At 36.7% G+C, this 18,420-nt stretch overlaps 1 protein-coding gene across 1 annotated transcript in view; it reads left to right on the forward strand.

Annotated features, from left to right (window-relative positions):
• LOC128636203 (sodium/calcium exchanger 2-like) overlaps window positions 1-18,420 on the forward strand; it is a 283,465-nt gene that overhangs the window by 201,662 nt on the left and 63,383 nt on the right. The window contains exon 3 of the mRNA XM_053689248.1: window positions 16,512-16,606. Within this exon, the coding sequence (XP_053545223.1) occupies window positions 16,512-16,606 (95 nt within the window). The remainder of the gene's footprint in view (window positions 1-16,511; window positions 16,607-18,420) is intronic.

Here is an 18,420-nt window from a genome sequence, read left to right on the forward strand (position 1 = left end):
CGCCGAGTCTAAACACCCCTAACCTTACACTTATTAACCCCTAATCTGCCGCCCCCGCTATCGCTGACCCCTGCATATTATTTTTAACCCCTAATCTGCCGCTCCGTAAACCGCCGCTACTTACATTATCCTTATGTACCCCTAATCTGCTGCCCCTAACACCGCCGACCCCTATATTATATTTATTAACCCCTAATCTGCCCCCCACAACGTCGCCTCCACCTGCCTACACTTATTAACCCCTAATCTGCCGAGCGGACCGCACCGCTACTATAATAAAGTTATTAACCCCTAATCCGCCTCACTAACCCTATAATAAATAGTATTAACCCCTAATCTGCCCTCCCTAACATCGCTGACACCTAACTTCAAACATTAACCCCTAATCTGCCGACCGGAGCTCACCGCTATTCTAATAAATGTATTAACCCCTAAAGCTAAGTCTAACCCTAACACTAACACCCCCCTAAATTAAATATAATTTTAATCTAACGAAATAAATTAACTCTTATTAAATAAATTATTCCTATTTAAAGCTAAATACTTACCTGTAAAATAAACCCTAATATAGCTACAATATAAATTATAATTACATTGTAGCTATTTTAGGATTAATATTTATTTTACAGGCAACTTTGTAATTATTTTAACCAGGTACAATAGCTATTAAATAGTTAAGAACTATTTAATAGTTACCTAGTTAAAATAATAACAAAATTACCTGTAAAATAAATCCTAACCTAAGTTACAATTAAACCTAACACTACACTATCAATACATTAATTAAATACAATATCTACAAATTACTACAATGAAATAAACTAACTAAAGTACAAAAAATAAAAAAGAACTAAGTTACAAAAAATAAAAAAATATTTGCAAACATAAGAAAAATATTACAACAATTTTAAACTAATTACACCTACTCTAAGCCCCCTAATAAAATAACAAAGCCCCCCAAAATAAAAAATGCCCTACCCTATTCTAAATTACTAAAGTTAAAAGCTCTTTTACCTTACCAACCCTTGAACAGGGCCCTTTGCGGGGCATGCCCCAAGAAGTTCAGCTCTTTTGCCTGTAAACCCCCCCCCCCCCAACATTACAACCCACCACCCACATACCCCTAATCTAACCCAAACCCCCCTTAAATAAACCTAACACTAAGCCCCTGAAGATCTTCCTACCTTGTCTTCACCATACCAGGTTCACCGATCGGTCCAGAAGAGCTCCTCCGATGTCCTGATCCAAGCCCAAGCGGGGGGCTGAAGATGTCCATGATCCGGTAGAAGTCTTCATCCAAGCGGGGCAGAAGAGGTCTTCCATTCGATTGAAGTCTTCATCCAAGCGGGGCAGAAGAGGTCTTCCATCCGATTGAAGTCTTCATCCAAGCGGCATCTTCTATCGACATCCATCTGGAGCGGAGCGGCAGCATCCTGAAGACCTCCGACGCGGAACATCCATCCTGGCCGACGACTGAACGACGAATGACGGTTTCTTTAAATGATGTCATCCAAGATGGCGTCCCTCGAATTTCGATTGGCTGATAGGATTCTATCAGCCAATCGGAATTAAGGTAGGAATATTCTGATTGGCTGATGGAATCAGCCAATCAGAATCAAGTTCAATCCGATTGGCTGATCCGATCAGCCAATCAGATTGAGCTCGCATTCTATTGGCTGATCGGAACAGCCAATAGAATGCGAGCTCAATCTGATTGTAATTATAATTTATATTGTAGCTATATTAGGGTTTATTTTACAGGTAAGTATTTAGCTTTAAATAGGAATAATTTATTTAATAAGAGTTAATTAATTTCGTTAGATTAAAATTATATTTTATTTAGGGGGGTGTTAGTGTTAGGGTTAGACTTAGCTTTAGGGGTTAATACATTTATTAGAATAGCGGTGAGCTCCAGTCGGCAGATTAGGGGTTAATAATTGAAGTTAGGTGTCGGCGATGTTAGGGAGGGCAGATTAGGGGTTAATACTATTTATTATAGGGTTAGTGAGGCGGATTAGGGGTTAATAACTTTATTATAGTAGCGGTGCAGTCCGCTCGGCAGATTAGGGGTTAATAAGTGTAGGCAGGTGGAGACGACGTTGAGGGGGGCAGATTAGGGGTTAATAAATATAATATAGGGATCGGCGGTGTTAGGGGCAGCAGATTAGGGGTACATAGCTATAATGTAGGTGGCGGCGCTTTGCGGTCGGCAGATTAGGCGTTAATTATTGTAGGTAGCTGGCGGCGACGTTGTGGGGGGCAGATTAGGGGTTAATAAATATAATACAGGGGTCGGCGGTGTTAGGGGCAGCAGATTAGGGGTACATAAGTATAACGTAGGTGGCGGTCGGCAGATTAGGGGTTAAAAAAATGTAATCGAGTGGCGGCGATGTGGGGGATCTCGGTTTAGGGGTACATAGGTAGTTTATGGGTGTTAGTGTACTTTAGAGTACAGTAGTTAGGAGCTTTATAAACCGGCGTTAGCCCAGAAAGCTCTTAACTACTGACTTTTTTCTGCGGCTGGAGTTTTGTCGATTTCTAACGCTCACTTCAGACACGACTCTAAATACCGGAGTTAGAAAAATCCCATTGAAAAGATAGGATACGCAAATGACGTAAGGGGATCTGCGGTATGGAAAAGTCGCGGCTGAAAAGTGAGCGTTAGACCCTTTTTTGAGTGACTCCAAATACCGGAGTTAGCCTAAAACCAGCGTTAGGAGCCTCTAACGCTGGTTTTCACGGCTAACGCCAAACTCCAAATCTAGGCCATAGTGAGTTTAGGGGCATAACACAATGAGTATGAAAAGCGCTGTTAATAGGGGTTGGAATTTTGGTTAGCAACATATACGTATATATATATCTCCCTTTTGTACTAATTCACCTGTATTATCAGACCCTGATTTGACTAGTTAAGTGTTTTTACATCACTAAAATAGTGTTGTATAGCTTGGATGGGAGCAATTAATTATGTACTTATGTATAGGATATAACTATGTTAGAAGGCTCAGATAAATAAGCTGCACCACAATTGTCCCCGGTTATATCGCTGTTAAATACAATGAAGAGTCTTAGAGCTAATTCAAGTGACATCATGCTCAGATTATGTAAATAATGATATAAGGCATTATAGTATATAAAATATAAAGACAAATAAGTGATATATGTTAGTAGCCCTTTAATACAGTGAGTCTGAAAGCATAATACCACAAGTATGAAAAGTACTGTTAATTGTGCCTGGAAGGTCGGGTAGTAATATATTCATATATCTTGTCTTTTCTGTATTAGGTCATTAGACTTTGATTTTACTTATAGCTAAGTGTGGTTTTATATCCTTATATTAAAATGGCACTGTTCAACTTGGATGTGAGAAATCGATTATCTATTAATGTAGAGGATATAATTGTGTTAGTAAGTTCATATATATATATTGTATCAAAATTTGTCTTCTACTATATTGCTGTTAAATAGAATGACGAAATTCAGTGCTGATCTAAGTAATAAGATACATATATTGTGTAAATATTGGTATAAGTTCATCGGTTAAGTTAAAATTGTGTTCATAAAGTGTTAATTGTATAGCTATACGTTGAAGGCTTACACCTGAAACAAACCTATTTAAGGTGAGCTAGACCCCCATGCCGGTAACTATGACTACGGGTAACACCTGAAACGCGTCAGTGACGTCATCGGGCCGAGGTTGTAGCCTTCAACACAATTTTTTAACTAGGCAGTAGCTGTTTGGCTGTTCATTTTTCTGGTGTGTCTATTTTTAACTCATACAATAAAGATTCTCATTTTAACATCTACGAATTGGTGCCTGTCTGGGTTTGTAAAGATGTGGAAGTCTCAATAAACAAATGTTTTATTTTTTTACACTAACAGAGTAATGCCTGCGTTTTCTTGCTCTCCTGTACTATATACGGCCTGATCCGCTGTTTTGCTACGGCACTCCGGGTAACTTTGGTAGCAGAGTCCTTTTTCACTGAGGAGTTAATTTTCCTCGGTTGCACAGACCAGTGGTTGGACCGTGTTCCGGATACCCCTCTTACTTGCCTACTCCATTGCCGTCTGTAGCTCAGTTCATGGAGGTAGTGGGTCTTATGGTAGCCGCTTCAGATGCGGTTCCTTTTGTCTGCTTTCCTTTATGTCACCTTCAACTATCCATGCTCAATGAGTGGTCAAGGAATTATCTACATTTGGAGCATAATATTGCTCTGGATTATTTTCCATCAGGATTTCAAATCTCTAAATTTAACAGCGTGGAGGTTAAATGCCTAGTTTTGAGACATAGAGGATTCTCAGATTCAGTTATTGAAACTTTGATGCAGGCTAGGAAACCTTTGATTCCAAAGATTTACTCAAAATTTGGAAAGCATATTTTGTGTGATACTCTTCCAAAGGGTTCTCTTAATGTTCCTTCCAGATCCCTAGAATTCTTCAGTTCTTACAGGATGTCCTTGACAAGGGTTTATCAGCTAGTTCCCTGAAAGGTCAGATTTCTGCTTAATCTGTTCTTTTTCATAGGAAGTTGGCTAAACTTCCTGATGTTCAGACCTTTGTCCAGGTGTTAGAATTTGGCCAGTTGTAAAACCTATTTCTCCTCCCTGGAATTTGAAACTACTTCTCTCAATACTACATACACTCAATTGACATCAAGCTGTTATCTTGGAAGGTACTTTTCTTGTTAGCTACCTCAAGAAGAGTTTCTAAATTGTCAGCACTATCTTGTGATCCTCCATTTTTAATTTTCACAAGTACAAGGCTGTACTTCGTACCAAATAAGATTTTCTTCCTAAAGTAGTTTCTATGGATAATATGTGGTCAAAGCTTTGATGTTATATTTAGAAGATACTAAAGAGCTTAGGAAAACTTCTAGTTTGTTTGTCCATTACTCTTGGACTTGTAAAGGGCAAAGCACCTCTATGGTAGCGTTGGCTTAAACAAATAATTCACAAGGCTTACTTGGTGGCAGGTAAGTCGCCTCCTAAACGTTTCACAGCTTATTCTACAAGTGGGCCTTTAAGAATGATGCATCTTTGGAGCAGATTTGCAAAGTTACCACATGGTTTTCTCTGCAATACTTTTCCCAATTTTTTCAGTTTTTGATGTTTTTGCTTTTTCCCAAGCAGCTTTTGTCAGGAAAGTCCTTCAGGCTGTGGTGTGGGCTAAATAGGAACTGTCAGAGAAAGATTTCCCCACTCTTTCCATAACATAGACCATCTGCTTGGGTATTAATCCGATATGTTATGGAGGACTGTGGACCATCATCATTTTATGAAAGAAAACAAAATGTATGCTTACCTGATAAATTATTTTCTTTTGGAATGATGATGGTCCACAGCCTCCATCCGCTTCATGTTGGAAGACAGTTTTAATGACACCTCTACAGATCGTGCTTTGCCCTTCCAGCCTTTATTTTCCTATTCTCTACTCAGCTATACGTGAAACTAATAGAGAGATGGGCGGTGGGAGGATTTTAAATCTCTTGTATGGGTTCTTGACCTCCTCATGGTGACGGGAAATATATCTCATATGTTATGGAGGTCTGTGGACCATCATCATTCCGAAAGAAAATAATTTATCAAGTAAGTATAAATATTGTTTTTGTTACACTTACATTAATTACTTTACATTTCAGATTGGGTTCTTTTCAGTAATATTGCATTTAAGATTTCCACTTTCTCATTTATATTTTAATACATTTAGACTTTTTTTTTACACATTTTGATTATATTTTCAAAGTTTCTGTGTTACTTTAACAAAGTAGGATCATACTTTGTACATTGCTGTGTAGCTTATGCTAATGACAATCCACATAGATTTTGCTGTATTGCAAACTAAAACTGACAATTTTAGAAAGTGGGAGGGACAGGGCAATTCCTCGGGCTGAACAGGGGAGTTCCCAGGTTATTTCTCAAGCTCTCTCACTAGTTTTGTGAAATTTTGTAAGCAGTTTGCACAAGCGGATCACAGATTTATTTCACCAGCTTTATGCAGGTGAAGTTTGCTCAAAATTCACAATACACTTATTTTAACTAACAGAAAAGTAATATATACTAAAATATAGACTATAGACAAAAGCAACATTGTAGAACATTGTAGTGAAAGCATTTCAGTTAAATTTGTAACTCATGCAAACTGAGCCATTATATCAGCCCCAGGTGTTCTCCAGTTACCTTCTCTCTGCCATGATAAATTTTGTATCCCAGAGAGCTTTGTTACTTTCTATCGGCTAGATTTAGAGTTTTAATGAAATAGAAAACACACAGCGCCCACCGAATCAAGGTAGCTTTTTTACAACAATTTATTGTGCGCAAAAAGTAAAAGTATACACTTACAAGATAGTAGTGTTACATGTGCCTTTAAAAAATGATGATTGTCTTCAGCAAATGTCCGTTTTACCACTGACAGCGTGTAAGTTCAGAGTTCCGTGTTTAAATACTGCTCACACAGTCTTGCCGCCTCAGCTGTTCTCTCCTAACAGCGTATGGTGTTCTCCAACGAGAGCGGCTTAGGTACTCTTTCTTTGCTCGTCGCTGTGGTACGGTGCTTCAGGACCTATCAAAGGTTTGTCCTGTTTTTAACCCAACGCGTTTCTTTTGCAAGCGTGCAAACTTCATCAGGGGTATTTCACTCCTTTGCTTGACTGTCAATGTGGTCTAAATTTCAGACTTTTAAACTCCTAAACCGGATGTTACCTGACCATAGATCTGATACCGGTACAGGTATAAGATTCTACTGGGTCCTAATGCTCCCTTTGTTTCATCCTATCTTTTTACATTAAATCAAATAGTTAAAAAATGGCTAAAAATAGTAAAAGAACAGTTAATACAAAAAATTTTCAAATACATATATATATATATATATACTCAAGAGCATGTTTGATATGTATATACCTCTAAAACAGATGCTTATATTTTAATAAAAAAACTATTGTATATAAAAAAGTAGAAAAATTACTTATGTCAGAAGTTAAAGAATGGCAGGACCTTATCCTTTTGGATAATTACATCATGCACTATGTGATTCCAAGGGGTTTAAGGATTTTTAAATTTCCTGCTTTCGAATTGGAGGATGTAGAATTTACAACAGAGTGGGAAACCGCACTACACAATTGTTCTATTATCTTAATAAAAATTGTAATAAAATACAGAGAGTTCAAACTCGAGAAATTAAATGAACAGATTGCGGATACAATTGTAAGTATCAATCCATTTCTTGGGGAAGAAAAATGGAAAAATTTAAGTTCAAATATAAAAAATAGAGTAAGTTCTTTAGAGAGAACTGTTGTGGCAAACAAAACAGAAAAATTAGGTAGAGATCTTAAGGATTTTAAGGAGGATAAAATTTATTCTTATAAAAGAAAGACTATGAAGCCAAAGAAAAAACAAAATCAAAATTTAGATACTTTTCATATAAAAAGGGATAATGGTATTTATGATTATAATAAAGAAATGAGTCAAGATTGGTACACTAACAAGAAGCCTAGTGTAAATAAACCTGTTCATTATGAAAGTACAAATGTAAAGTCAACCTTTAAACAAAATGAGCCAATCAATTTAGAAAAATCCTTTCCACAAAAGAATAGATTTACACCATTGGATGAAGAGCAATACGAGGTAGAAATAGATGAGCAAGGCAATATATGGACACATCTGGGAGCAAAACCCAAACAACAGAAAATTATAAAATTAATAGAAGGTGATGAAAATTCAAGTACTAGTACTGGTAATAACAAAAATAAAGATGATAGTACTAAAAAACAAACAAAAAATAAGAATTTGAATAAAGACTCTAGTTCAAAGGATGAGGCAGCCCCTTTTCAAATTTTCAAACCCAGAATCAGAAAAAGAAGTTTAGAACAAAGCGGGGCAGAAGAGCAGGTAGAATCCAAAAGAGGAAAGAAAGCAAAAAAGAGAAATTAGAAATTTCAAAAAATCAAATATTTAATTTGTCTGACCACGTATTAACTTCTAATGAAACAAAACTATTACAAAATGGGTTAAGTTTTGCACCAAAATCAAAACCTGATAAATTTAAAACCTATATAGATTTACAAAACTATATACGCAAAATGACTTTAAAAAGACATTTTGCAAAGCTTAATAACAACAATGCTTGTATTAAATCATTAAAAGGGAATGATTGGGCTTATGTAAGTATGCTCAAAAAGTTAGATACATCTGAAACTTCAAGTAGAGTTGTGAATTCTAGAGAAGATGGAGAAAATTCTACACAAGATCAAATAGGAGAATTATTAAATTTAAGCCTCCATGAGGAAGAATTCCAAATTGTACATTCAAACTTAAAGCGTCCTTCCAATTTTAATCCTATTTCCTCCCAGGGCCCACATATTGCTATATTCAATAAACTTGTAACTGATGAATTCAATAAGATGCTAAATAATAAAAAGGCAAAAAAATCAGCCAAATATAAAGATAATCTAAATAAACAAGAAAGAAGGGCACTGGAGACATTATCCAAAAATACCAATCTTATCTTTAGGCAGGCTGACAAGGGCGGTGGCCTTGTCATACAGAATAGAACTGATTATTTAAAGGAGGCTTTTTCATTATTAGATTGTAAGGATACATATAAAAAATTATCTGAGAATCCCACTGAGAAATATAACAAGGAATTGTTAATTTTATTGTAAAAGGCCAGAGACAAACAAATTCTAAATGAGGATGAATTCCGGTTCATTTTTGAACCTAATCCAAGAACCCCCATCTTTTATCATCTGCCCAAAATCCACAAGGACCCAGTGAATCCACCGGGACGACCTATCATTTCAGGAATAGATTCCATCACGGACCATTTGTCTAAATACATAGATGGGTACTTACAACCCATGGTCAAAAATATCAAAAGCTATGTTAGAGACACTATGGATGTCATAAATAAATTTGAGGGTACCCTGTGGATTCCTGGGTCCTTGTGGATTTCTTGTGATGTGTCAGCCCTTTACACTTCTATCCCCCATCAAAAAGGCATCAAGGCCGTAGCCTCTCACTGTGCAAGTACAGATATGATAGATAAACATGTTGACTTTATTATAAAGGGAACACAGTTCATCTTAGAACACAATTGTTTCTTGTTTGAAAAACAGTTCTATAAACAACTAGAGGGAACAGCCATGGGTACGAACATGGCTCCCTCATATGCAAACATCTACATGGGGGAGTATGAAGAACAATATATATGGACAAATAATCCCTATCTAGATAATATAAAGAAATATTATAGGTTTATAGATGACCTGTTATTCATTTGGGAAGGTGACTTTGAGGAGGCAGAGAAATTTGTTGAACATTTAAATCGTAATACATTCAATCTCAAATTTACTAAAGTGATATCAGAAAATAGTATAAACTTCTTAGACCTAACTCTATATATTGGAAATTCAAACAGAATCTGTGTAAAGAACTACAGAAAAGAAACAGATAGGAACAACTTTCTTAGTGCAAATAGTGGCCATCTAATGAGGTGGATCCAAAATGTACCGTTAGGCCAATATCAACGCCTTAAAAGAAACTGTACTGAGCAATCTGATTTTGTTAGTGAAGCAAATATCCTAACAAAGAAGTTTAGGGATAAGGGCTACAAAGAAGAATGGCTGACAGAGGCCATGAGGAAAACTGATCTAATACCTCGGGAACAGTTATTAATTCCAAAAAATAATAATAATACCAAAAAAAACAACTTTGGAGAGGAACCTTTATTTATAACAACTTATTCTGAGGGGTCTGACCAAATTCGAAAGATTCTAAATAAAAATTGGAACATTTTAAAACAAGATCCAATACTATGCCCTTTATTAGGGGAAAAGCCTAAACTGGTATTCAGAAAAAATAGGGATCTAAAACAGTTTTTAGCACCCTCAAGATTAAAGGAAATTCAGAGAACAACTCCGAATCCTAATTGGATGATTCCCAAACAGGGTATGTTTAAATGCAGGAAGAGAGACTGTAGCATGTGCCCACATGTATTACAGTCTAAATCTTTTTTCAATGCAAAAGGGGATATCAGTTATGAAATGAAGTATAGGTGCACATGTGAATCTACTTATGTGGTGTACCAACTAGTCTGTCCATGTAATAAAATCTATTTGGGTAGAACTAAAAGGAAAATAAAAACTAGATTTTGGGAACATAAAAATAATATCTTAAAGGGAGTAGTCAAACACAGTGTAGTAGACCATTTTAGAGAATTTCATTCAAGTAATCCTGAAGAATTAAGAATTACAGTCATTGACTGGGTACCTCACAAGGTAGAAGGAATTAATCGCCTTACCAAATTAAGAAGGAGAGAGACTTTTTGGATTACGGAGCTAAAAAGTCTCCATCCAATGGGTCTAAATATTGATTTAGATTTAGCAGCCTTTACATAAATAATAAAGGTAAAGTCTTTACAGAAAAATCTTTCAAGAAAAATAAACAAGCGCATACCTTATAAAAAATTATATAAAAAATTATTTAATAAATAAAAAATAAAAAACAAAAGATCTAGAGAAACAGGTGATTAATCAGGAAGGTAACAATTGTATCCGCAATAATAAGTTCATTATTTAAATTTATTTTCTATAATCTGATAAATCAATTGAAGGTTTTCTTTTTTATATACAATAGTTTTTTTATTAAAATATAAGCATCTGTTTTAGAGGTATATACATATCAAACATGCTCTTGAGTATATATATATATATGTATTTGAAAAAAATTTGTATTAACTGTTCTTTTACTATTTTTAGCCATTTTTTAACTATTTGATTTAATGTAAAAAGATAGGATGAAACAAAGGGAGCATTAGGACCCAGTAGAATCTTATACCTGTACCGGTATCAGATCTATGGTCAGGTAACATCCGGTTTAGGAGTTTAAAAGTCTGAAATTTAGACCACATTGACAGTCAAGCAAAGGAGTGAAATACCCCTGATGAAGTTTGCACACTTGCAAAAGAAACGCGTTGGGTTAAAAACAGGACAAACCTTTGATAGGTCCTGAAGCACCGTACCACAGCGACGAGCAAAGAAAGAGTACCTAAGCCGCTCTCGTTGGAGAACACCATACTGTTAGGAGAGAACAGCTGAGGCGGCAAGACTGTGTGAGCAGTATTTAAACACGGAACTCTGAACTTACACGCTGTCAGTGGTAAAACGGACATTTGCTGAAGACAATCATCATTTTTTAAAGGCACATGTAACACTACTATCTTGTAAGTGTATACTTTTACTTTTTGCGCACAATAAATTGTTGTAAAAAAGCTACCTTGATTCGGTGGGCGCTGTGTGTTTTCTATTTCATTTCAGCTGTTTCATTTCTGCCGGAACAAAGACATCCGGAGTACACACCAGGCAGCAACCGATCAGATTTGGGTAACCACAAAGGAGCTGTATCGTTTTCTCAAGATTGAACAGTTTAAAAGGAATAAAACACAATAGGTCTGGACATTTGATCAAAGAACATTTTATGGGTAACTAACTATATATGTTTGCAGTATTACAATTATAACATTTGTCTAAGACCAATTTTGAAAGGAGATTTTAACTGCTTAAATCATTTTTGGAAATAGAGTTATAAGGATCTCTATATATATATTTTTAGAGACAGAGTGATCTATATATAATACAAGAAATACGTAACTCTAAGTGGGATTTTATACAAAACAGTAGAAAAGTTAAATTTTGACGTTTCATTCAAGTTCTAATTTTCTAATTTTTCACTTTTATTGCAAAGTAATATTCCAGGGAGCGCTGAGATTTTAGTATTGTGTTAAAATAGATTGAGAGTTTTGTCAGTAACGACCCGCGTAGCTAACGCTGGCTTTTTTTCCCCCCGCACCTTTTAAATACTGCTGGTATTTAGAGTTCACAGAAGGGCTGCGTTAGGCTCCAAAAAGGGAGCGTAGAGCATAATTTACCACCACTGCAACTCTCAATACCAGCGGTGCTTACGGACGCGGCCAGCTTCAAATCATGCTTGTGCACGATTTCCCCATAGGAAACAATGGGGCCGTTTGAGCTGAAAAAAAACCTAACACCTGCAACAAAGCAGCATTCAGCTCTTAATGCAGCCCCATTGTTTCCTATGGGGAAACAGTTTCTAAGTCTGCACCTAACACCCTAACATGAACCCCGAGTCTAAACACCCCTAACCTTACACTTATTAACCCCTAATCTGCCGCCCCCGCTATCGCTGACACCTGCATATTTTTTTTAACCCCTAATCTGCCGCTCCGTACACCGCCACAACCTACGTTATCCCTATGTACCCCTAATCTGCTGCCCCTAACACCGCCGACCCCTATATTATATTTATTAACCCCTAATCTGCCCCCCACAACGTCGTCGCCAGCTACCTACAATAATTAACCCCTAATCTTCCGACCGGACCTCACTTCTACTATAATAAAGTTATTAACCCCTAATCCGCCTCACTCCCGCCTCAATAACCCTATAATAAATAGTATTAACCCCTAATCTGCCCTCCCTAACATCACCGACACCTAACTTCAAGTATTAACCCCTAATCTGCCGACCGGACCTCGCCGCTACTCTAATAAATGGATTAACCCCTAAAGCTAAGTCTAACCCTAACACTAACACCCCCTAAGTTAAATATAATTTTTATCTAACGAAATAAATTAACTCTTATTAAATTAATTAATCCTATTTAAAGCTAAATACTTACCTGTAAAATAAACCCTAATATAGCTACAATATAATGAATAATTATATTGTAGCTCCATCTTCAAGACCTCCGGCACAGATCCATCCTCTTCTTCCGACGTCCTAACACAGAATGAAGGTTCCTTTAAGGGACGTCATCCAAGATGGCGTCCCTCGAATTCCGTTTGGCTGATAGGATTCTATCAGCCAATCGGAATTAAGGTAGGAAAATTCTGATTGGCTGATGGAATCAGCCAATCAGATTCAAGTTCAATCCGATTGGCTGATCCAATCTAACGAAATAAATTAACTCTTATTAAATTAATTAATCCTATTTAAAGCTAAATACTTACCTGTAAAATAAACCCTAATATAGCTACAATATAACAAATAATTATATTGTAGCTATTTTAGGATTAATATTTATTTTACAGGCAACTTTGTAATTATTTTAACCAGGTACAATAGCTATTAAATAGTTAATAACTATTTAATAGCTACCTAGTTAAAATAATTACAAAATTACCTGTAAAATAAATCCTAACCTAAGTTACAATTAAACCTAACACTACACTATCAATAAATTAATTACATAAAATACCTACAAATAAATACAATTAAATAAACTAACTAAAGTACAAAAAATAAAAAAAGAACTAAGTTACAAAAAATAAAAAAAATAATTTACAAACAGAAAAAAATTACAACAATTTTAAGCTAATTACACCTACTCTAAACCCCCTAATAAAATAACAAAGCCCCCAAAATAAAAAAATGTCCTACCCTATTCTAAAATTAAAATAGAAAATCTCTTTTACCTTACCAGCCCTTAAAATGGCCTTTTGCGGGGCATGCCCCAAAGAAAACAGCTCTTTTGCCTGTAAAAAAAAACATACAATACCCCCCCCCAACATTACAACCCACCACCCACATACCCCTAATCTAACCCAAACCCCCCTTAAATAAACCCTAAACACTAAGCCCCTGAAGATCATCCTACCTTATCTTCACCACGCCGGGTATCACCGATCGGTCCAGGCTCCGAAGTCTTCATCCAAGCCCAAGCGGGGGCTGAAGACGTCCATCATCGGGCTGAAGTCTTGATCCAAGCGGCGGCTGAAGAGGTCCATCATCGGGCAGAAGTCTTCATTCTATGCGGGCAGAAGAGGAGATCCGGACCGGTAGACATCTTCATCCAAGCGGCATCTTCTATCTTCTTCCATCCGACGACGAGCGGCTCCATCTTCAAGACCTCTGGCACAGATCCATCCTCTTCTTCTGACGTCCTAACACAGAATGAATGTTCCTTTAAGGGACGTCATCCAAGATGGCGTCCCTCGAATTCCGATTGGCTGATAGGATTCTATCAGCCAATCGGAGTTAAGGTAGGAAAATTCTGATTGGCTGATGAAATCAGCCAATCAGATTCAAGTTCAATCCGATTGGCTGATCCAATCAGCCAATCAGATTGAGCTCGCATTCTATTGGCTGATCGGAACAGCCAATAGAATGCAAGCTCAATCTGATTGGCTGATTGGATCAGCCAATCGGATTGAACTTGAATCTGATTGGCTGATTCCATCAGCCAATCAGAATTTTCCTACCTTAATTCCGATTGGCTGATAGAATCCTATCAGCCAAACGGAATTCGAGGGACGCCATCTTGGATGACGTCCCTTAAAGGAACCTTCATTCTGTGTTAGGACGTCGGAAGAAGAGGATGGATCCGTGCCGGAGGTCTTGAAGATGGAGCTACAATATAATTATTCGTTATATTGTAGCTATATTAGGGTTTATTTTACAGGTAAGTATTTAGCTTTAAATAGGATTAATTAATTTAATAAGAGTTAATTTATTTCGTTAGATAAAAATTATATTTAACTTAGGGGGTGTTAGTGTTAGGGTTAGACTTAGCTTTAGGGGTTAATCCATTTATTAGAGTAGCGGCGAGGTCCGGTCGGCAGATCAGGGGTTAATACTTGAAGTTAGGTGTCGGTGATGTTAGGGAGGGCAGATTAGGGGTTAATACTATTTATTATAGGGTTATTGAGGCGGGAGTGAGGCGGATTAGGGGTTAATAACTTTATTATAGTAGCGTGAGGTCCGGTCGGAAGATTAGGGGTTAATTATTGTAGGTAGGTGGCGGCGACGTTGTGGGGGGCAGATTAGGGGTTAATAAATATAATATAGGGGTCGGCGGTGTTAGGGGCAGCAGATTAGGGGTACATAGGGATAATGTAGGTTGCGGCGGTGTGCGGTCGGCAGATTAGGGGTTAAAAAAATTTAATAGAGTGGCGGCGATGTGGGGGGACCTCGGTTTAGGGGTGCATAGGTAGTTTATGGGTGTTAGTGTACTTTAGAGCACAGTAGTTAAGAGCTTTATGAACCGGCGTTAGCCCAGAAAGCTCTTAACTCCTGGCTTTTTTCTGCGGCTGGAGTTTTGTCGTTAGATTTCTAACGCTCACTTCAGCCAAGACTCTAAATACCGGCGTTAGAAAGATCCCATTGAAAAGATAGGATACGCAATTGGCGTAGGGGGATCTGCGGTATGGAAAAGTCACGGCTGGAAAGTGAGCGTTAGACCCTTACCTACACGCCTCTAAATACCAGCGGTAGCCCAAAACCAGCGTTAGGAGCCTCTAACGCTGGTTTTGACGGCTAACGCAGAACTCTAAATCTAGGCGTATGGAAGGCATCTCTCATCTCTCTGGGTTTTCCTTCCTTTCCTTTTCTTAGAAAATTCAGTGAGTTCAGCCCCTGTGAAATCTGCTCTATAATCTCTCTCCAAACTAGAAACTGTTTTATTATCTGGTTCATAGAAAGTAATGAAGCTCTCTGAGAAACTGACAATTTTTTCATTTCAATTTAAATAGAAGCAATACAAAGTGCAATGTAGGTTGTAAAAGGTACACATAAATATACAAAGTATGAGACTAATTTGTTAACGTTACACATAAACTGAAAAACATAATCAGAATTTGTAAAATTACAATCCTAAATACACTGCTGTATACAACATAAAATACAAAATAGAAAGTGCAACGTTTAAATGTAATAAAAGTTAATCTGAAGTGTAAAGTGATATAAAAAAGGAAGCCTAATGTGTAAATGCAGCAAAACTCTCATGTCATGCAGTGCTATATTGCACTGGGGTTGTCTCCTTCACATACAGAAATGTAGGGCATGCCCCTTTCCACTAAGGATCTCGCAGTGAGCGGAGAGGTTTTGAATATTAGGCCCTTAAAGTGAACTGAAAGTCAAAATTAAAGTTTCATAATTCAGACAGAACAAAAACTCAATGTTTACAACATTATATGTAACAATATTATACATTGTTGCAAACACTGCTGCCTTATAGTGCACCAACCATGTGCACGCTCCTAAGCCTATCTAGGTATGCTCTTCAACTACAGATACCAAGAAAACAAATACAATTTGGTAACAAGCTGTTACCATGAATTTAAATTTTGACTGTCTCGTCCCTTTAAAGGGACACTAAAGTCAAAATTAAAATTTCATGATTCAGTTATAGCAGCAGTTTTAAGAAACGTTCCAATTTTCTTCCATTATAAAATTGTGCTGTCTTTTTAATTGCACACTTTCTGAGGCATCAGTTTCTACTGAGCATGTGCAAGAGTTCAATGTCTATACGTATATAAGTCTGGGATTGGCTGATGGCTGACACATGATACAATGGGCTGAATAAGTGTTATTGCTTTTACCCTTTTTGATTATGTGATTCTACTATATTTAAATGTAACTATATATTCTACTCATGTGCATGCTGTACATTTCTGCTGGAGAGAATCTGGATCATGTATAATGTTTTCTCTTCTGCCTACAGGAGATTCATTGAAATACAAATTATCGATGACGAAGAATATGAAAAGAACAAGAATTTCTATATTGAGCTTGAAGAGCCTGAAATGCAAAGAGGAGGTGAGAGAGTCTGTGAAACTAACGGGGAAGGAGGGGGTAGAGGCCAGTGTGTTAAAGGGACAGACTACACCAGCATTGTTATTGTTTAAAAAGATAGATAATCCCTTTATTACCCATTCCCCAGTTTTGCATAACCAACAGTTATATTAATACACCTTTTACCTCTGTGGTTACATTGCATCTAAGCCTCTGCAGACTGCCCCTTATCTCAGTTCTTTTGTCAGACTTGCATTTTAGCCAATCTGTGATCAAGCACGTGGAGTTACCTAGGAGTAAGCACTATGTTATCTATATGGGACACATGAACTAGCGATCTCTAGTTGTAAAAAAATAAGAGGCGGCCTTCAAGGGCTTAGAAATTTGCATATGAGCCTCCTAGCTTTAGCTTTCAACAAAGAATACAAAGAGAACAATGCAAAATTGATGATAAAAGTAAATTGGAAAGTTGTTTAAAATTACATGCCTTATCTGAATCATGAAAGTTTATTTTTGACTAGACTGTCCCTTTATGTTTAAAGGGACACAAAACGCAAAGCTCCTAATAAAATCTTCGGAATGCACAATAAGAAAAACACATTTATTTTTTTCTATTGTACTTTAATTATTTATTTTGCTTTATTTTCCTGTAATTTAAATCTGTAGATTATATGTTTTCTACTGTCTACTGCCCCAGAGAGGCTGAAGTGCATTGTATAAAATGTAGAACCCTGACCATGCCCCTCAGTAATTGGTTGATCAGTGCATGTATGTCTTTCTAATTGGCAACAGCAAAGAAGATTTAACAGCTCTGAAATGAAGACTTTTCAAATGGTGTTTCCCTGATCTGCAAAACAATGCACATTTATCTAAAATGTTTTAAATGTTTTTTTTCTTGTATGCAAACCTTTGGTGATGCTGTGTTTAACCATTCTTATCTTCTGTATACATAAAAATATTTTAATGTGTATTTAATCTTAGCAAGTGTATACCAGGTAAATAAATATGTATAATACAGAGGTTAGCTATTATATTCTTAAAGATCAGCATAAGCTGCACAAGTGCCTTTTAGAGCCCCGTGGGTATGTTCTTTGTATCTCATTTGCTGCGGCCAATAAGGGACAGTCACTGTGTAGCATGTTGCAGGGTTCTGGATTCTACTGGATGCACTCCAGCCTCAGAGGGCAGTGTGAAAATAAAACTAATTTAGATAGAATATTTCATGTATTCTTCTTCTTATTATCTGTATTCATACTGCTACTACTAATAATAAATTCCTTTATTTTACTATGTTAAAGGGACAGTCTACACCAGAATTTTTATTGTTTTAAAAGATAGATAATCCCTTTATTACCCAGTCCCCAATTTTGCATTACCAACACAGTTATATTAATATACTTTTTACCTCTGCGATTACCTTGTATCTAAGTCTCTGCAGACTGCCCCCTTATTTCAGTTCTTTTGACAGACTTGCATTTTAGCCAATTAGTGCTGACTCCTAGGTAACTCCACAGGCGTGAGCACAGTGTTATCTATATGACACACTTGAACTAACACCCTCTAGCGGTGAAAAACTGTCAAAATGCATTCAGAAAAGAGGCGGCCTTCAAGGTCTAAGAAATTAGCATATGAACCTCCTAGGTTTGGCTTTTAGCTAAGAATACCAAGAGAACAAAGCAAAATTGGTTATAAAAGTCAATTGGAAAATTGTTTAAAATGACATGCTCTATCTGAATCATGAAAGTTTATTTTGGACTAGACTGCCCCTTTAAGGATTTTAATGGGAAGGTAAAGTTTTACCTATCTGTAAACAGTAAAAAATTATTCCTAGTTTAAAT

Source organism: Bombina bombina, chromosome 7 (assembly GCF_027579735.1).
Source record: "Bombina bombina isolate aBomBom1 chromosome 7, aBomBom1.pri, whole genome shotgun sequence".
NCBI classification, from domain to species: Eukaryota; Metazoa; Chordata; class Amphibia; order Anura; family Bombinatoridae; genus Bombina; species Bombina bombina.